The sequence below is a fragment of the Giraffa tippelskirchi genome, chromosome 3 (assembly GCF_054371585.1).
Source record: "Giraffa tippelskirchi isolate mGirTip1 chromosome 3, T2T-mGirTip1v1.2.pri, whole genome shotgun sequence".
Classification (NCBI taxonomy): Eukaryota; Metazoa; Chordata; class Mammalia; order Artiodactyla; family Giraffidae; genus Giraffa; species Giraffa tippelskirchi.
Window position 1 is genome coordinate 12,087,313 of NC_137277.1, and position 19,400 is coordinate 12,106,712.

At 56.1% G+C, this 19,400-nt stretch overlaps 2 protein-coding genes across 8 annotated transcripts; both read right to left on the reverse strand.

The window, feature by feature from the left end:
* Positions 1 to 268: 268 nt before the first annotated feature.
* Positions 269 to 6,489, reverse strand: SIRT7 (sirtuin 7). Of its 7 annotated transcripts, none has more exons than XM_081576349.1 (11): positions 6,380 to 6,489; positions 6,172 to 6,288; positions 5,982 to 6,086; positions 4,183 to 4,253; positions 4,013 to 4,085; positions 2,878 to 2,976; positions 2,570 to 2,806; positions 2,357 to 2,437; positions 2,067 to 2,173; positions 1,536 to 1,621; positions 269 to 958 (listed from the first exon to the last, which is right to left on the reverse strand). In XM_081576349.1, exons 1-10 carry the CDS (start codon positions 6,470 to 6,472, stop codon positions 1,612 to 1,614), a joined length of 993 nt encoding a protein of 330 aa, XP_081432475.1. In that variant the 5' UTR covers positions 6,473 to 6,489; the 3' UTR covers positions 269 to 958; positions 1,536 to 1,611. The 7 variants fall into 7 exon arrangements, with proteins under 7 accessions (XP_081432475.1, XP_081432474.1, XP_081432477.1 ...); XM_081576348.1 differs by having other exon boundaries at positions 6,172 to 6,309; XM_081576351.1 differs by having other exon boundaries at positions 2,357 to 2,486; positions 6,172 to 6,309.
* Positions 6,490 to 10,798: 4,309 nt separating this feature from the next.
* On the reverse strand, positions 10,799 to 15,026 carry MAFG (MAF bZIP transcription factor G). The gene is made up of 3 exons (XM_081576352.1): positions 14,808 to 15,026; positions 11,526 to 11,589; positions 10,799 to 11,428 (listed from the first exon to the last, which is right to left on the reverse strand). The coding sequence occupies exons 1-3, from the start codon at positions 14,810 to 14,812 to the stop codon at positions 10,976 to 10,978; spliced, it is 522 nt and encodes a 173-aa protein (XP_081432478.1). The 5' UTR covers positions 14,813 to 15,026; the 3' UTR covers positions 10,799 to 10,975.
* Positions 15,027 to 19,400: the final 4,374 nt, after the last annotated feature.

Below are 19,400 nucleotides of genomic sequence, written 5' to 3' on the forward strand. Positions count from 1 at the left end.
CACCCGCCTCTCGCGGCCAATGGCGAGCGTCGCCCCGCCCCCGCGCGGAGCCCCTCCCCCTCACCACACACGCGGCCAATGGTGAACCCCGCTCGAGCCGAGTTCCGCCCCTCCGCTCCCGGCCAATGATCTGTGTCCAGCATCCCTTAGCGCCCACCTGGCAGAGGGGCGGGGCAGGACCACGTGGGGCGCACCCGCCCCTTCAGGAGTCTCGCCAGGCGCTTGCTCCCACCCACTGCTTCAAGAAGGTAGTCGCTGACACGGGGAAGACAGTGCAGAGATGTTTAATAACAATAAAAAGGCCTGCTGAAAGCCAAGGCTCAAAAATCACCCCTTTGCAGCATACTCAATACAGAAAAAGGCTTCTATAAACTTAACATTTTCAGTAAGAAGTAGTAGAAATTGGGTTGAGGCCCCTGAGACTGGCCTGGTGAATGAGGTAAGGCAGCCTTGTGCTTCCTCTTAGCTGGCCAGGTGTGAAATAACCGGAGTTCTGTTCTCACAGAGGGTGTGACTGCCACCTCTTTAGGAAGAGGCCGCTTGAGCGAGGCATGTTCCATCATTAGGCCCATGCAGGGGGCAACCACAGCAGTGCAAGGGGGCTTCCCACGAGGACAAATGGCTAAACATGTCAGGGTGAAAATGTCACCCCCAGAGAATTCTCAGGAGGCAGTCCTGGCATTAATGGTGCCACCTGGCCCTGAACAAGAGTCCCAGCCATTTGCAAAGTGCCATCATTGTCCTTGTTCAAGCACCAGGTTACGTTACTTTCTTCCTTTTTGTGCGTTTGGTGCAACCCCTGCCAAACCAGCCACCTAGGATGGGGGCTGAGCTAAGTGGTGCACCCCGGTCCCCAGGCCCAGGTTCCTCTCGGCTTCTGCACAGTGACTTGCGACTGTGGCTGCCTTCTTCACCAGCACGCAGGGGAGTCGCCAGGGAGAAGATGGGGTCCTGCCACCTACGGAAAGGGAAAGCTGGGTTAGGTGTGCCAGGGAGCCCCTCACAATCACAACCCGCCCCAGGACGGGAAAGCTGACTGAGGTCACCCTGCATCCCTCCCGTGTCTTAATTGTGGCTGTGCTGTGCTCAGTGGTAGCTCCAGAACATCTGTGAGAGGGGTAAGTTCCCTGAATAACTCAAAGCCCAGGACCCAGACTAGCCTGGCCTCTGCATAACTCTCCTCGTTGGTGATTGAGGGGGCTGTGCACAAAGGGAGTGGGGAGGCACTAGCTCCAGGAAGGATAAGTCACTAGCCAACCCTGGGCCCCACCTTTCACTCATATGGCCAGGGACAGGCAGACCAGACCCTCTTCCCCTTCCCAGAAGGCAGGACTTGACAGGAGGAAAGCTGACTAGGGAGGCGTGGCCTAAACACTACACCGTGACGAGATCATGTGTCTGAGATGTAGAACCACATATTATAAACTTAAGATACAGATAAGCACTGATAAAGAAAATGAGCTAAGTTAATGTGAAAAAAAAAAAGTACAGTACACAATAGGCCCACATTACAGAACACCACAAACATAACATACAAGAATTGCCAGGCCCAGAAGGTGAAGGGATCCTTAATTCTTGAACCCTTTGATTAAAAGAAGTTATTGATTTCCCCTATAAGACCCTGGAAATTCACAGAGAAAGAAAGTGTAAACTTTTTACTCAATACACACACCACGTCTAAATTATCACAAATTATGTATTAAGGCACAATTTGTTTAAGTTTCCCCAAAGTATTCCAGTTCCCCAAGCCAAGTGCACCCAGATCCTGAAGAGCAGAGTTGCTGAGAGCACATCCCTTCAAGGCACCTTCCCGTCCAGGCTGCCTGAGGGGAAGGGGGGACATCCAGGCATACCCTGGCAGATTCCCTCTCCCCGCAGGAATCACACCAGCCAGGACATCTCAGCCAATGCTGGGCTGGGCCCTGCAGAGGCCACCATGCCGCAGTCACGCCTCAGATGCCAGCTGCCACACCTCAGAGCTTTCTCTACGCTCAGCTCACAGAAGACGACAGACACAGCCCATCCACACAGGGGCAGGGAAGTGGGGATGCGCCTGTGCCCCTCACCTGCTGTAGCGGGGGATCTCCAGGCCCAGCTCGTCCATGAGGAGCTGCATGACGTCATCACACTTGCCGTGCAGCTTCAGGGCAGCCCAGTCATCCTTCGGGGTCCACTGGGGACAGGAGAAGGTGAGTGAGGACAGCACCTCACTCCTTCCCAACAGCCTGCTGGCCTCGGACCCTGCTCAGCCAGACCTCCAAGGTGCTTGACTGTGGGACACAGATGTCCCAAGGATGGCTGGCTCTCCTGTTCTAAGGCCCAGGTCTGAGGAGGCGGCTCCGAGCACCTGAGTTACCTGCAAGTTCACAATGTAGAGCTTGGGCCGCCGGCTGGGGGGCTTGGTCATACACCAGAGGTGTGGATACTTCTTTAGAACCTGCGGGAATGGACAGATGGACAGACCACACACACCCCAGAGGAGGAGGCTACAGGAAGATGGGTCTAAGGTTGAGCTGACCAGCTGCAGGCAGGTCCACCCCTGTTCCCATCCACGGTGCTATTTGCATACCTTTAAGCTGGAGCCTAAACACAGGATTGTGTCTGCTTTGCTGGCAGCCTGGGTGGCTGCCTCCCAATTCAGAGGCTGCCCCAGCGTCCCCCTCTCCCCAAAGTGCACGATGGTGTCCCTGAGTTGGCCTCCACACTTGTGGCAGGTGCGGCCGGTCTGGTGCCGGTGCAGGGCAGTGCGCTCCGTCACATCAAACACCCGCACATACTCCCTATTGGGAGTGCAGGCCGTGCAGACCTGAGGAGAGTAGGGTCCGTGAGTGGGAGCCGCTGGCCTGCCCAGGCCCGAGTCCCCAAGGGATCGCTCACTTCAATGTACATGTTCCCGTGGAGCTCCGACATGGCTGAGCGAGGCAGCCCGCTTCGCAGGTGGAGCCCGTCGCAGTTCTGAGACACTACATGCTGCACCTGAAGGGGCACGAGCAGCAGGAAGTGGGGGCAGACTCAGGTGTGAAAGCATCCCAAACCCTGCTGGTCCCAGAGCCCCCAGCCCAGCAGCAACTCCAGCCCTGCACAAAGCACCGAAGGCGAACCCAGAGCAGCAGGCTGGTCCCAGCAGGACCCAGGAGGCTCTGATGAGAGCACCAGGCCCACCCCCAACGACTCAGAAGCACTAGGAACCCCCAGGAGGGCAAATCTTTGCACAACCTTCTCTTGGCTGAAAAGGGGCTTGGGACCTAGACTGATGCTTTAGGTCCTTGAAGCCCTAGAGGTTCGACCCCTCCCCCACTCGGCTACAGGTGTTTAGTGGAGGATCTCCAGAGACTTCTTACTAGTTTGCCCTGTTATCTAGGTGGTTCCTGAGGTCTGTGGAAAAATGCAAGAGAAACACAAGGGGAAGGGGCTACCCTCGCAAGCTCTGGGCCTAGGTGGACTTTCTGTGTGATGATTCAGCAAAGAGGCTGCCTTCTACTCTCGGAGTGGAAATACAGGAGGAATAGATGACAGCTCAAGCCAGAATCTAAACTGCTTGGTGGGCACTCATCAGGGGTACCACCAGCTGATAGAGGTAGTATGCAACTGTCACCTGGGCATCAAAGTGGCCCTCCGGGTCCTAGTCATGGACCCAGTTGGCACAATCAGCCCTCTATATCCGAGGGTTCTACATCTGCAGATTCAACCAACCAAAAATCAAAAATATCCGGGGCGGGGGGCAATATTCGGGGGAAAGAAATCCAGAAAGTTCCAAGAAGCAAAACTTGAATTGGCCACATACTGGCAAGAATCTGTACAGCATTTATATTGCATTTATACCAGTTAAATATACTGACATTATATTAAGTTTTATAAGTAACTCATAGATGGTTTACAGTATAGGGGAGGATGCACAAGTTACACACAAACACCACGTCCTTTTTATACAAGGGACTTGAGCATCTGCAGCCTTTGTTATCTAAGGGGTATACTGAAGGGTGGCTGGACACTAGCCACCCTGGACTCTTACCAGCTTCTGCTCATGTAAGCGGGCGATGCTCATGTGTGTGAGGGTTGGCTCAGCCTCACTCAGGTCAGCAGCACTGCCATATGGAAGGGAAGCAAAGGTGAGGGGAGTTGCAAGAACAGGTGCATGTGCCCCTGTTCAACCAGGTAGGAATGCTGTGCTAGGTTGCTCACCTAACACTTCTTCCTTTCTGAAGCAGCGTCCACACTCCATTAGGGCCCCGGTAATCTGGGATAGAGGCTGCCTGCAGGTTCAGAAGGAGATAAGCCCAGTGAAAAAATCACTGGAGGCACTGATAGAATTCCCAAGAATTTCTCTCAGTACTTCCCAGGCTGGCCCACAAACTGGTCGTTTCCTTCTACAGGCTGAGCATTTCCTGGTCTAACATACACTCAAATGGAGTGCACCCCTAGTGGCTTCTGCGCTCCACTAGGACTCTGCCCCTACCTGTACCAGCTCATCCTTCTAAGCTCCAAGGAACCTTGTCCACGCTGAGGGCCTCTTTACCATGTAGTCCAGCCTGGGCTCTGTGGACAGGTCTGTCCTCATACTGAGGGGGAAGACTGATCAGGCTCATCAGTGTGTCCCCAGGGTCTAGTCAGTACTCAAGGTTTAGCAAACAGTGAACCCATAAGTGGAACACTCCACCCTCCAAGTTCTCACATCCTGATGCTGTAAATGGTTCTTGGCCTACCTTCACAAAGGCCAACCTCTTCAGACAAGATAAATGTTACTGAATTTCCCAAGTTTCCAATCCACTGAAACAGAGCTACCCCGAGAGAAGAAAACAGAGTGTGACAGGATCATGGTATCCTGTGGTTCCCCAGGCTGTGAGTGACCTTCCTGGTGGGGAGCCCTGTCTCTTCTAGGCTGCTTAAGCTCAGAAAAATGCCCACCCTGACCAGTAGTTCTTATGCACATGGAAAATGGGAACCTCAAACAGTAACACTCAGAGCAAATTAATGAACAGCATGCGGTTTTAGTAGCTGCTTACAATTCTTTAAAAAGTGATGTCACTGCTTTCACATAATCACATGATAGGAGTTCACATGTGCCAGGGTTCCAGGTGTTGGTAAGTTAAAGCAGTTAACATACCTTACACATTCTCGCTATTGGGCCTCTTCAGTCATCCCTGCATGGAGTGTCTTACTTCACAAGTGCCTGTAAAATCTTACCCACCCTTCAAGGCCCAGACTCAATGTCATGCCACCTCCCACAGAAAAACAATCAGATAGGTTTCCCAACTGAAACCAAAGGGTGTATTTGGATTTGCATTCTGGGGGCCTAGCACAGCCAGCTTCACATTAGTCATTTGCTCATACGGCTTACTATCATCACCTATGGATTCTTGATGGAAATCCTCGCTTATTCACCTCTGCTGGGCTTACATGCAGGTCACACTCAACTTGCACCCAGCAATTAAAGCACGTGCTATCCACACTATCCAAGCTAGTCACATTCAACTGCCCAGGTAGCTTCTCTATAAAACTTACCAAAAACCATAGCACGTCCCTTCCTTATCTAGTGCACTCTAATCCGTACTGCCTTGTGTTCTACTTACCTTACTTCATCCTTCAGAATGAATGGGGAATGAGAAAGTAGTTCGGGGCTTACCTCTGCCCACATAATCTTCCGACAAGCACCAAACTATCAAGTCCTGTTTTTATCACTCTTCCTTTCCTGTCTCTAACTGGGTATAATGCAAACTTCAAATATTTAAAAACTTCTATCCATTTAACGAAGTTCCAAATGGAGTCATTTCGAGTTTTTCTAAAAAGTAAAGACGCTCAGGAGGTGCTTTTACAGAAAGGTTTTGCAAATCGGTACCATTGCTTAACGGAATACCGCGCTCGGTGCTGGAGTCAGACACCCAGAAGGGGGCGCCCCCCGCCTGCCCAAGCCCCAGCAGTCCGTGTTTCCCAGGACCTGGGAGCCGATCCAGGGAGCAATCGTCCCCGCCTCGGGTCCCTACCGTGCTGATCCCTGCGCCTGTGTAGATGACCAGGTATTTGGCATTGCGGACGGCGCTGGCCAGCTCCCGGACTTTCCTCTGCAGCTCCTCCGGGTCATCGCACACCTGCCAAGACACCGAAGCCGGTCGTGAGCCGGCTCCGGCCCGCCCGCCCGCGCGCCCGCCCAGCCTGCCCGCGCCCGAGACTTGCCTCCTCCTGCCGCCGCTTCAGGCCCTCGCGCCGCCTGCTCCGGCCCTGCAGCTCGGTCACCAGGTCCTCGCTCTCGGCCAGGAGCCGGCCCTCCTCGGCGCTGCGCTCGGTCGCCGCCTTCCTCAGGATGCGCGACACCTGCAGGCGCGGGGCGGGCGGTGAGGGCGGCGCGGGCTAGGGACGCGGCGCGGGGCGGGCGGCGGCGTACCTGGCGGAGGCGCTCTCTCTGTTGCTCCTCTCGCAACCTCCGGACCCGCTCCGCTGCCTTGCGCTCGGACCGGCTCAGACCCCCGGCAGCCATCGCTCCTGAGGAGACTCGCGCTTCCGCTTCCGCCTCCCGGCAGGCCACGCACCAGCGCATGCGCACAAGACACGCCCCGCCCTTCCGCCCCGCCCGCGCGTTGCCCCAAGGAAACACCTGCCAGTCTCTTTAAAAGGTGTTTATTGATCATATACAAAATAAAGAAAACCTTATATATCACAAACATACACTATGTACAGCAATAAATACCCGGGGCCTGGCCCAGTGCCGCCCCTCCTGGACAATAATTTAGCAATAAATACTGCACAGGGCAGGGAGGGCACCAGGCCGCGGCTGCCCAGGTCAGCCAGGGTGCCCCAGTGAGGCCCTTCCCCACCTGGATCTTCAACAACCCCCGCCCGCCCCGGCAGATCCCAGCGTACCCCCGGCCTCCCCCCACCTCCTGTCTTTAACCTTAGGCAGGGCAGGTAGGATCTGGTCAACTCTGCTCAGCCCACCTTCTCAGCGCCAGGAGAGCAGCAGAGCTGGACACACTGGACAGCCCTTATCCTGCCGCCCTAAGATGCCAGGAGAAGGTTTTCTGTACCCACTCCCGTTTGGTTAAAGGCTTCAGGGACTAGCAGTTTGAGGGGATGTGGAGAGGGTGGGGCTGGGACACAAGGTTGTTAGAGGGGTCCCCCTTCACAGGTCATTAGGGACGGCTCTCCTAACACTCCAGCTCAAACTGGAGGGACACTCACGTACCAAGGCTGCTGCTCCAGGGTGGGGTGGAAATGTGTGTGACTGGTCCAACAAGTACAGCGCATGCTCAGGACACAGACCAGAGCAAGACAAGCTACCAGTCTCCAGGGCACACCCTTGCCTCTTCCCATCAGCTTCAAAACCAGACAGCTAACAGGAAGGCAAAAACCTGCCAGAAAGAATTATTCGGTGGCTTCTGGGGGAAAAAATCGTTAATGTGTTGGTTGCTTTCACCAAACCACAGCCTAAAAAAGTAACTTACAAGATCCAAGAGCGGAAACAGTGCTGCAGGCTGTGGCTTCCCAGCTGTGGACGGAAGCTTTGGCCAACCGGCCACCCCAGAGAGGGAAGCAGCAGTGTGACACGATGGGGCTTGACCATCTGTCCCAAAGTAGGCTGCAGCGGATAAGAGCTGCAGGCCCAGGCACTGACCACTGAGGCTGCTGCTGATGGTCAGGGTTGTGCCCAGAACTGGAGGCCTGGACCAAGAGTAGAAAAGCCTCCAGGGAGACCTGGCACCTGGCAGAAACCAGCACACCACCCAGTAGCCACAGCTTCTCCAACACAGTGAGTGGTACCTGGAGCAGTGGCCGAGAGCCACGGGGAGGGCTCCCTGGAGCCATAACTCTGGGCAGGAGCTGACCTGTTCCCAAAGGGTTCGCCTCTGAAATCTGAGTGTCCATGTGGGGATAAGGGAAGACTGGGCGAGGACAAAGTGTAAAGGAAGGTGCACATTATGGTTTACTTAGCGGACAAGTTTGGGAGACTTGGCCTGGGCCAAAGTCCTCAATTCGCTGTGTCAAAAAGTTGAGGAGAAAGAGAACACGACACACTCACAGTAGGAAAAATGAATTAACGAGAATCAAAAACACACCAAACAGCCACATGTGGACACAGGGTCTACTGTCAAGAACCAAAGTGAAGTGGGGGAGGGGCAGAGCAGCCCCAAGAGGCTGGCTTAAGGGGAGCAAGATGCTCCCCAGATCCAAGGAAGAGTCGCTCCAAATCCAAAAACCTCAAAAGGAAGCATAGCCTAACTCCGGACACATCTGTAAACCAAACCAAGGACCTGTAATTCTGTTCAGCACATGCCCACCCTCAAACCCTCCTCTCTCCAGGTCTACAGCATGACAGGAGTGTGCAGAGATGGAGGCCCCACCTCCAGAACAAAAGTGGGGACTGTACCTGGACACAGAGAGCCTGTCCTCCCCTTGTCCAGGACAGGGCATGATCTCTCTTTAGGGATTCTTATTATGTGATTCCAACTTGCTGCTACAAGCAACATCAACCACTCTCTTCTGGACCTTAGGTAGACAAAGCCAGACTGCAGGGAGCCAAAGGAAGCCACTAAGTGATTCAGAGTCAATGGTCAAAATCTCCATTGCAGGCCAACCTGGGTATAGCCAGGAATGTCTCTGAGTGTCTAGGGTCAAGATCAAGCCCATCAAGACAACAGAAGTTGACAGCCCAAATTCCCCAGAGTTTAGGCATGCTGCGTCAAACTCTGGGATGAAGCTTCTACTGTCCACAAGGTTAAACCCTGCCAGGCCACATTGTTTTTCTTTCCACCAGCCCACTTCTGTGCTTTTTCAAGGGGTTCAGGGCACCCAGAGAAGCCAACCAGCAACCCCAAGTAGTAGCCAAGCCCCACATGGCCAGAGCCAGGGGAGCAGCCTCTTGGGGAATGAGGGGGCAGGGACCACAGGCAGCCCCTATCACATGCCTACAAGCAGCTGCCCGAGCCAAGTCTCAGACTGGCTGCCTCACTGAGTGGCCATGACGGGAAGGTGGGCTCAGCCCTGGGGAAGCACCTCCACAAGCTGAGCAGCGGATCCCTGGAAGACACAGACCCCAAAGGGCGGTGAAAGAAGGCCCAAAGCCAAGAGCTGCCAGCATGTTCGGGGGAGAGAAGGGACAGGACCTGGCTCCGGAGACCGTAGCCCTTGTCTGGCACTAGTGGGACCCCCAGGCCTTCAGGCAAGGAGAAGGGGCTGCTCCAGGTGGGCCCCGAAACCACCTGGCTCTGCCTGGGAAGCACCGTCCCACAGCATGGAAACAGCTCTGGGATGAGTGGGCAGTGGGTCCCTGGGCTTCCCCTGCTGAGGCCCACCTGAAACCCACAGGAACAAATCTCGGATGGGTGGCTGGGGCCCAGACACGGTGACTGGAGGCCAGAAGGAAGACAGCCAGGGGCAGCTTGGCCCTGGCCTGGTGGGCACCCACAGTGACTCCTTGATCTCTGCGAGCCCCCACCCAGGGCCAGAGGCAGAGGATAAGGAAGTAGGGCGGGAAGCGGGGCGCCCAGGATGGCCCCCAGTTTCACCTACACTGCCGCTGGATCAGCCCAAGCCTGAGACACACATGCGAAGCCAAGGGTCAGCCCGGGTACGGCAGAACCCTGCAACTGACCCCCCCACCCACCCTGGGGCTCAAGGTGAGTGCCAAAGCAGGAGAGGCAGGGCTGGTGGCGCAGACCCCCAGGCTCCACTGCAGCAGGTACAGGCCGGCACGACAGCCTGGGTCTGACAAGTCAGCAGAAGCAAAACCACAACCAAATCCAAAAAAACAAACACAGGAGAACAGACACAAGAAGTGACACCCACAGGTCAAAGGTCACCAGAAGCACCAGCACGTGACGCTGCACAAGACCTCACCAGGCACGGACGACACCACAGCACCGGCCAGAGACGGAAGCAGGAAGGGGCAGGGGAGTAAGTCACTTTCGGTACAATTGCAAAAGAGATAGCAAAGAGGACGTCAGGACGCGCCTTCTGGTCGCTCGCGGCTTGGCTTTTTTTTTTTTGTCTTTTTTTTTTTAAACTAAGTTTTATAAATAACGTCTGATAACTCTGTGTATATAAAAACTAAACTCCAACAGCCACAAAGACTTGTCTGTAAGTTTACAAGAAAGGATTTTTTTTTCTTTTTTTTAAACTAGCAAAGTTTCTATTATACTTTCTTCCCTTTTCCATGTATATGGTCAAATGTTCTTGCTTTTTTTTTTTAAAAAGACAGTTTTATAAATACTCTGCAGCTTTTTTTTTCTCTAGCTTTTAAACATATAATTTAATAACTTCGTAAAAGGAACTTCTCTCTTTTAAATAAAGGGCTATGTAACCACACAAACAGGTCATGTAAACAGTGACACGGGACCCATCGAAGGACACTGGACACACCCCTCACGCTCACAACCAGTGATTTGGTCTTGTTCAGTGCAACACGTCAGGCGTGAGTGCCAAGGCCCCTGGCCCACAGCCACACGACGCCCCATCCCCCTAGCGCCAGACTGGTGGCCTGCCCGTCCAGGGCCCTTGGGAACAGCCAATCCCGTCTAGGCCTGAGGGCTGGGCTGAGAGTGAACCTCCTGGCCTCCTGCTAACCCGGTGACCGTCAGAGCCTGTGGGCCACTCGGTAGTGAGAACAGCCTCTCTTGCCCTGCAGCCCTCCGTGCTTGGGGACACGTATGCCCCAGAGAACCCGCTTGATCTTCCTCTGTCCACTCCCACAGGCTGACTCTGGACTCCAAGCCCACCTGCCCATGGTATACAGGGGGTGGGGGCGACCCTACGTCACCGCCAAACTGACCAATCCCAACGTACAAAACACACGATGACAAAGACGAGATCAAAGGGGCTCAGCCCAGCGCCCCTGGGGTGCAGGTTGTGCTTTGCAGGGAAGGGAGGAGGTAGGAGAGGAGGAAAAGGAGAGAAGAGGAAGAAGAGGGAGGAAGAAGGGGACAGGGCTGCCAAATTTGCCATGCGCCTACTGGCCCCTTGCAGACCCGCCTGGCCAAGTGTGTCCCTACGACCGGGCGTCCGTCTTGGACTTTACTATTGTGATGACGCTGGTGGCAGCCACCTTGCCGGGGACGAGGGGCCCCAAGCCAGCAGCAAGGGGACCCCGAGCTGGCGCCACAGGGCTTCGGGCCACGGTCCTGGCGAAGTTCTGCAGGGCCTCGTACTTGGAGCGGAGGGCATCAAGCTCCAGCTTCATGCTGGCGTTCTCAGAGGCCAGCTTCTCCACCTCCTGCTGCAGCTCCGCCTTCTGCTTTTCCAGCTCCTCCTTCTGGGTCACCCGCTTCACACGGCAGCTGGCGGCATAGCCACGGTTCTTGAGCGTGCGCCGGCGCTGCTTCAGCTGGATGATCTCCTCCTTCGACAGGCCCCGCAGGTGCTGGTTCAGCTCCCGCACCGACATGGTCACCAGCTCCTCATCTGTCAGGCTGGTGCCATTCTCTCCCGGCTCCCGCTTCACCTGGGGAGGGCACAGCGCACGAGGTCACGGGCCAAGTGGGGGCCATCCGCCCCTGTGCCACCCCAGCCCTGAGATGCTGCCCACCCTATCTGCTCACCTTCAAGGCCTTGTTTCCTTTATTGGGGGTCGTCATAACCCGGGGGGCACAGCAAGCAGGCACTCTGCGAGACAGGGAGCGAAGGTCAGGACCCTGGAGACCACTCCCTTTCCCTCCCCAATCCACACAGAGCCTTAAGCCCCCCTGACACCCTCTGTCTACCCAGGGGAAGACACCCAGCCCCCCCAGCCTTACCCCTTGCCTGCCCCTTCCCTTTGATACCTGGCCTCTCCCGAGCTGGGCTGCTCCCTGTCCACCCTGCCCCTAGAGAACCAGGTGGGAGGATAGGAGGGTCTGATGGGGGAAGGGGAACTGAAGGGCTATTAGGGAGGCAGAGGCAAGAAAAGGGGCCAGGGGTGGTGGGGGAGAGATTAGAAGGATGAGGGAGGGGCCAGCCTAGAAGGAAGCCGGGAGCTTTAAAAATAACCCCAGCGCGCCCCAGAGCACGGCTGATCCTGGCGAGTCATGCTGACTCAGCACATCGCTCCCGCTCTCTGCTCTCTCACCGGCCTGGCACTCCCTGAGGCTGCCAGCCAACACAGCCCCCGGGGACTGGCAGCAGCAAGCTGCTGGGGCGGTGAAGGCCAGCCTGGCCAACAGCAGGTGACGGTCAGGGCCAGGGTTCTACCTCTCCTAAGTCGCCTGGGACAAAGCCCTGCTCCCGTGAAGGCTCCGTGGGCTGTCCCCACTGGGGAGGGGAGCAGAGGGGAGGATGCGGGAGACGGCCAATTCTCCTAGACTGCTCACTTTGAAGAGTAGCAAGCGGAGTTGTCCAAGCCGCTCTGATTTTGTCTTTAGCATTGGTGGGAGCTCCCCACCCTCCTGGCGACAGACACTCCTGCCAGGGGAGCCCAGCCCTGTGCCCCTCCGCCCTCTCTGTCCACCTCTGCTGCCGATGGAGTAACCATCCTGTGGCTTTGGTTGCAGCTTTTTGTGCCCCTGCCCCACCCCATCCAGGGTATTTCACAAGAGTGCCCACAACTGACCCCCTAGGGGCCTGCTCAGCCCTTTCTGGCCAGTGACTGTTCTCTGGCTCCCTGTTTGGGGGCCCCACCCACAGGGCAGGGAACAAAACCCAGAGGGCCCCCTCATCCACCCACTTGGTCATCTTTTCTGCATCCTGCCCTCACTTTCTGCAGCCCTGCAGAGGACATTTCTCCCCACTGAGTCCTGGATTCCTGGCTCAGCTGGACCACCTCTGTCCTCTTGCTCCCTCCGTGACCTTCCGGGTTAGATGCAGGGAGGTAAATGGAGCCCTAACCAGGACTGTGGTGCCCTCCTGGAGAGGCTATGGTGCCATTGCTCTTCCAGAGCAGAGGAGCTGGAGGTCACAAGGTCTTCAGGGCCCCATGCCTACCGCAGGAGCCAGGTCCTCCAGGTGGAGCCAGAAGGGCTCTCCCAGCCCTGAGTCTGGGTCCAGGATCACTGAGTTGGTCCTGCCACTGTCAGTGCGAAGGAAAAGCCCTGGCACCAGCTTTTCCCACGCGCCATCCTCCCTCCAACCCCCCACCCCCAAATGCTGAGCACACGGTGACTTCCTGAAGAGATCACACAGAAAAGTGCCGAGCGTGGCGGCTGGGAGCTGAAAAGTGCCTCCTCGGCAGATTTCACCCTCCACAGAAGCCCTGAACTCAGCACAAGTGTAGCCAATCGCCTCCTAATCAAAGGTGTGCCTGTGCGCTGCTCCTGAGGGGGAGGGGCGCGTCTCAACAAAGCAGGGGCTTCCGACCTCCCGGCCTGGCTACCTGTGGACTCACACTGCTGGGACGGAGACAGCTTTTGGGCATGGGCTGGGACTGATGGCTCAGGGCACCACAAGAAACCAGAGGGAGGGGATTTCAGAGGCTAGATCAAGGAGAACCTTTACCCTGCCTCTTGTCTCTGCTTCCGCTAAGGCTGAACACACCTTGTGGAAAAGGCATGGGTGGTTCCAAGGGCAGGAATCCACCAAGGTACCCAGGGCCACTCATTCAAGCCTAGAGCCAGCCGGAAAGTGGAGAGGGCTCCATCCTCTTCCCCAGGTGTGGACAGCAGACAGAAGGCCAGTCTGCCCCTGCTCCTTCTGATCGCAAACACCAGTGGCCAAACTGCCCTGGCAGGTGTGGCCTTGGTTACTCTGGCACCCTCACCTAGCCCACTGCACTCCCACCCTGCCCTTTAGACCAACCTTCTCCAGAAACCCTTTGTAAAAAGTCTAAAACTTAATTTCCACCAGAGCATAAGTAGCTGAGAAGAATCTACATGTTCCTGGGGCATAGAATTCCAGCCAAAAGATCAGCTTAAGTGTTAAAATACCTGGCTTCTATAAGCCCAGGATTGGAGAGGAAGGAGGACAAACCACAAGGTCAGCCTTGGCTAGCCATGAACCCCTGGGCAAGAGCATTCAGCTCTGGTCTAGACGGAATGCTCCTTTAACCCTGAAGACCAGGAACCACTCATACACCCAGGAAAAGTAGCTCAGGCCACACCACCCTCAGGTTGTTACTCCCCAGGGGTCCCTACCACTGGCCTGACGCCCAGCAGGGCCACATTCTTCGCTAACCTGCACAGTACTGAGCTCCAACCTCAAGTGGAACCACTCTGGGGTGACTGGGATTCGTCAACTCCTGTCATCCACACCAGTCCACTTCTTATGCCCTGAAGGTTAGGCATCCTCAAAGTTACCACCACTCAGACCCCAAGGCCAGGCTGTGAAGAAAGCCAAAGCCTGCTCACCAGACACCTCACTCCCCTGAAGTCTAAGTCCTTCTGCTTCCTCTCCTTTGCAATTTCCTGGTAGAGCTGCACCGACTTGCCCCCTGAACTGTCCACTGTCACTGTCACCGAGGTCTCAAGTACAGGCACCCCTCCCTCTCCCACTGCCTCATGCCACCTGAGACAGCCAGGCCTGGCCAACCACACCAGTCATAGGGAAACCCTACTTCCCAGCCCGCTAGGACGGCCCCCCCTAAGCTCCTCCCCTCTTCTCAGAACTATTTCCCAGTTTGGGGAACTGTCCCAGAGGCGGGTCAGGGACCAGCAGCCTGAGAAAAGCCCGCCTGGGAGGGGATGGACAGACCAGGGGCTTCACCCTCTACCCTGGGATAACCTGTACGGTGACCGCTCCGTTTACTCCTCACCCTCCTATCCTACACTCACGTATCAGTCCAAACTTAAGCAGGCGCCCCAGCCTGGGGCCTGGTCCCTTCTCACTTCCCACGGTTTCCCTCTCACCCATCGTTTCCCGGCCTCTCAGGCCCCTAGCTCAAATCCCCCCAGGCATTAGGACGAGCATCTAGTGACCTCATGCTGATGACTCAGCAAGTCTCCCTCTGGGCTCTGGCACGCGTGTGACGGAGTGAAGCCGGCGCGGGCAGGGTCTTCCTAGCTCCCCGCAATGTGCCGCCTCCTCCCCCCAGCCTGCCAAAGACCCCGCGCCAGGGAAGCCTTGACACAGACACCTGATGAATCAGCAGCTCAGGCCGGGGCCGCCGAGCTCTTCCGCAGAGCCCTGGGCGCCCTGCTCGACCCCACCCTTTCCTCCCGCCACCCCGGCCTCCCCTCCCTTCAGGACGCCCCGGTTTTCTTTAGCCAGCCCAGAACACGCCCCGCCCTGCCCCTGAGAGCCCCTGCGCCCACCCCAGCACCTCCGGCTCAGGGGCCAGGAACCGCTCCTGACCGGTGGGGAAATCGAGGCACGGGCCGCCAGCAAGGAACAGACAGACCCAAAGACCGAAGTACCTGGCCCGCGCCGCCGGGAGGAGCCGCAGCCCCGCGAGCACCCGTCCCCGGCTTGGAATCCCCGGCCACCCTCCGTCCGGCCCTGGCCGGGCCGCCGCCGCACTCACCCACCACACTGCGGGCCCGGCGGGCCGAGGCCGGGGCGGGGCGGGGCGGGCACTCCGAGGCCGCGCTGGGCTGGCCGAGCGAGTACTCCGGGCCAAGAGTGGGGGCTCGCCGCTTGCGCGGGCCGCGCCGAGCGCGCTGGGAAGGCCGGGCTGGACCAGGCTCGGGGCTCGGGATTCTCCGCCGCCACCGCCGCCACAGCCACCGCCGCCGCCGCTCCACAGACGTCACATGATGTTTGGTCACGTGGGCTCCATTCATGAAGCGGCGACGCGACCGGCTGGGGCTTAAAGGGGAAGGCGCGGCGGCGGCGGGGGCGGGGGCGGGGCACGCCTGCACTGCGCCTGCGCGCCCAGGCGTGGTCGCCTGGGCAACGCGCGCCGCGCCCGGTGGGTGAGGTCTCGCGGGACTAGTCCAGGAGCGCGCTCCCGGCCGGCCACGCCCCCTTCGAGGCGGGGCTTGGCGGTCCTGCTCAAATACTCTCCGGTGCCTTGTGTCGGAGGAGGCAATGGTACTCCACTCCAGTACTCTTGCCTGGAAAATCCCATGGACGGAGGAGCCTGATAGGCTGCAGACCATGGGATCGCTAACAGTCGGAAACGACTTCACTTTCACTCTCACTTTTTCCTTCTCATGCATTGGAGAAGGAAATGGCAACCCACTCCAGTATTCTTGCCTGGAGAATCCCGGAGACGGGGAAGCCTGGTGGGCTGCCGTCTGTGGAGTCGCACAGAGTCGGACACGACTGAAGCGACTTAGCAGCAGCAGCAGCAGTGCCTTGTGTGCAGGACATTTCAAAGGCCACGTGTCCAGGCCGCAGGTGCGGATCAGAGGTCCCACACATAACGGAGAAGATTCTCACGGTATTTCTAATGCCGTCTGTCAGACTCTAAATGCACTGCCTCCATAACCAGAGCGGGCCTCAGCCCTGCCAGGAACGTTGGCCTGGTTCACAGAAGAACTATATGCTCCCGGAGGTGAAGGGCTTGTCCAGGATTCAAAACTTAGGTCTGTCTGCCACTTCGAACATCCTTTCTGTAGTGTGATCTGTCTTCACCCAACATCCCGAGACCTCACAAGGACTCAGGCTGTCCCTGGAACGCGTCTAGCTCAGAGTGGGTGAGGGGTAAACATCTGTTGAATTAATAGTTGATGTAGGGATTGTACCTTTCCTTTCCTGTTTCATCAGCATCTACCTGGAATTCAGGTCACCGGTCCATGTCTGCTCCTGCACTTTCTGTAAGTTCTCACGGCTCTTCAAAATTCCCAAAATTCCCGGAGAAAAAGGTGATAAAAGGCAGACAGGAAATTGAAGGGATCCAATTTCTACTTTGAAATTCTGGATTTACCTTCTCAAGTGTAAAGCCAGGAATGGGGACCTACCCTGCCAGGCAGGTCAGAGGGATCAGGTGAACTGAAAGAAGGATGAGTGAGAGACAGGTTGCCTGTCCTCAGGGGGATTCATGGCCACTGAATGAATGATGGAAGCCAACCCAGGAGGCCCCCAAAGCCAGGAGACATCAAGGTGTCAGCAGCTCTCTCTCCCAGACTCTTAATTCCCTCAGAATCCCACAGGACCTTGCCACCTACTTTGCAGGGTTGCATGTGGCTGTCTTATCATCCTGTCTGTGTTCTATAAGGGCAAGGTGTGTCCCCCTGCACTGAGTGTAGCCTGAGTCTCACAGACTATAAGTCCTTAATATACCCAGGGAGAGACTTCTAAAGCCCTCAACTCTTTTCTTTTTTTAATTTTTCTTTATTTTTGATTGCGCTGGGCCTTCATTGCTGTGTGGGTTTTTCTCTAGTTGTGGCAAGTGAGGGCTTCTTATTCCAGTGGCTTCTCATTGCACAGCACAGGCTCTAGATGTGCGGGCTCTGTAGTTGTGACTCTTGAGCTCTAGAGCACAGCCTCAGTAGTTGTGGCACACAGGCTAAGTTGCCCCACAGTACGTGGAATCTCCCCAGACCAGGGACTAAACCCACGTCCCCTGCTTTGGCAGGCGGATTCTTAACCCACTGGACCACCAGGGAAATCTCACCCTCAACTCTTAATGTACTAGACCATAAAGACTTGCCCCTGAGGCCAAGAAAGAGGTCTTGGACCCCTCACATCCTCACCACCAGCTGCAGGCTCTTCTTCTGTCTTGCTCTGCTTAGGTCTGCTCACACTTGCAAGGGTTTCCCCAGGTGTCACTTCCTGCAGGATACCAAAGACCTCATAGCATTCTCCCCACATCGCACCCCTTCTCGGGCCTGTGTGGCTCTGCCATACTTCCCCACCTCTGGCCTTTGGTGGTTGGAATCAAGGTTCACAGACCTGCTGGCTGAAACCCAGTGTGTTCTTCACGGGGTAGCACAAAGCTTGTTGCAAAGCTCGTCTGGATCCCTGTGCCTCCTCCGAGGCTGTGACAGGTGACTCCTTACTTTGGGCCCACCTTCTGGCTTTCTCCAAACCCCAGACCAGGGCACGTGTGGGAGCAGCAAGACGCCCTCATCTTATTGGTAGACACCTGACACACAGGAGACACTCCAACAGTGAGACTGACCTTGAAGGGAACAGTCAGGGAGAAGCTTTTGTCCTGGGCAGATGTGCAGCCTGTGCGACCATCTCTTCCAGAACATGTTTCCCCCAGAGGGATGGTGCCAGGGTCTCCCTGCACAGCCAAGTACTCTGCCAGGCGAGGCCCATAGCCCACTCATGCTTCTACCCACCAGCATGGGGTGCCAGGGGCTCATGCCCTAGGGGGACCCTGCAGGGACTCCAGGCCTCATGAGGGCCTTGGGCACTTGGTACGTGGGGAATGACTGGGACTCTGGAGGCCACCCTGACGGGGACAAGGGAATGTAGTCTTGCCCCTTGTGTGTGTGCACGCTCAGTTGTGTCCGACTCTGCGACACCATGGTCTGTAGCCCACCAGGCTCCTCTGTCTGTGGCATTTTCCAAGCAAGAATGCTGGAGTGGGTTGCCATTTTCTCCTCCAGGGGATCTTCCCAACCCAGGGGTCGAACCTGAGTCTCCTGTGTCTCCTTCATTGGCAGGCAAATTGTTTACCACTGAGCCACTAGGGAAGCCCTAACTGCTGTAGTCTTGCCCCTTAACTGCTGTTTTTTCTGTTTTCCGTAGATTTGGAAGGCCATGTCCTTGTCCCCAGAGTGCTCCCTCTACCCACCGCATTTGCACAGGGGTTTGGTTCTAAGTGGGCCCAGGGGAAGGAAATGAACCAGAGTTGAAACCTTGCAATGCGGTTCCTGGAAAACCTCTGCCCAGGGGCTCTCCTGGTCCCCTCCCCTGACCCTCCCAGGACCCATCCCTTCACCTGGGTGCCCCCCCACCAACACCCTACAGATGCCCAGTCTTGCTCCTCTGACATACTTACTCAGGTGTGTGTGAGTGTGTACCTCTGGAGGCAAGGGGCCTTGTCTTCATGCTCAGTAACTGTTCATCAAACAAATGTGAGCCCTCTTGGCCCCAGAAAAGGTTCTGACCCTCAGCAACTCCTCTGATCTTGTGGACCTCTGATGATGGGTAATTTTAAGTCATGGCCCTGAGTGGGCCATGAGGTGATCAGATACTACTTCTGCGAGAGTGTTTTTGTATGAAAGTAACATGGACATCAGTAGACTTCAACATTAGACCAAATTAACATTTTAATCAATGAAGCAGATTGCCCTCCTTATGTGGGTGAGCATCACTGAAGCAGTTGAAGGCCTGAATAGAAGACTGACTCTGCAGAGTAAGACAGAATTGTCCATCAGCCTACTTCAGACCTCATCTGCCTGCATCAGTTCTCCCTGCCTGATGGCCTTCAAATCAAAATACTGGTTCTCTGTGGGTCTCCAGCCTGCCTGCTTGACTCCATAATTGTGAGCCAATTTCTCATGATAAATCATGATATGAACTTTGCAACATATATAAAACATGATAAATCCTGTTATATATATATATATAAGCCATCTCCTACTGGTTATTTCTCTGAAGAACTCTAACACATCTTCCTAGGGGGCTTCTTCCTTACCTGCCCTTGGCCTTGCCTGGGTGAGCTGGGGAGA

Excerpts from the sequence above, each read along its gene's own strand:
- SIRT7 (XM_081576344.1), bottom strand. The coding sequence starts at position 6,472 with ATGGCTGCCGGGGGTCTGAGCCGGTCCGAGCGCAAGGCAGCGGAGCGG. Across the intron at positions 4,086-4,182 it reads CAGAAAGGAAGAAGTGTTAG|TGCTGCTGACCTGAGTGAGG; the intron begins GTGAGCAACCTA and ends TCCATATGGCAG. Across the intron at positions 2,977-4,012 it reads GCTTACATGAGCAGAAGCTG|GTGCAGCATGTAGTGTCTCA; the intron begins GTAAGAGTCCAG and ends GTGCCCCTTCAG.
- MAFG (XM_081576352.1), bottom strand. Across the intron at positions 11,429-11,525 it reads AAGGAAACAAGGCCTTGAAG|GTGAAGCGGGAGCCGGGAGA; the intron begins GTGAGCAGATAG and ends TGCCCTCCCCAG.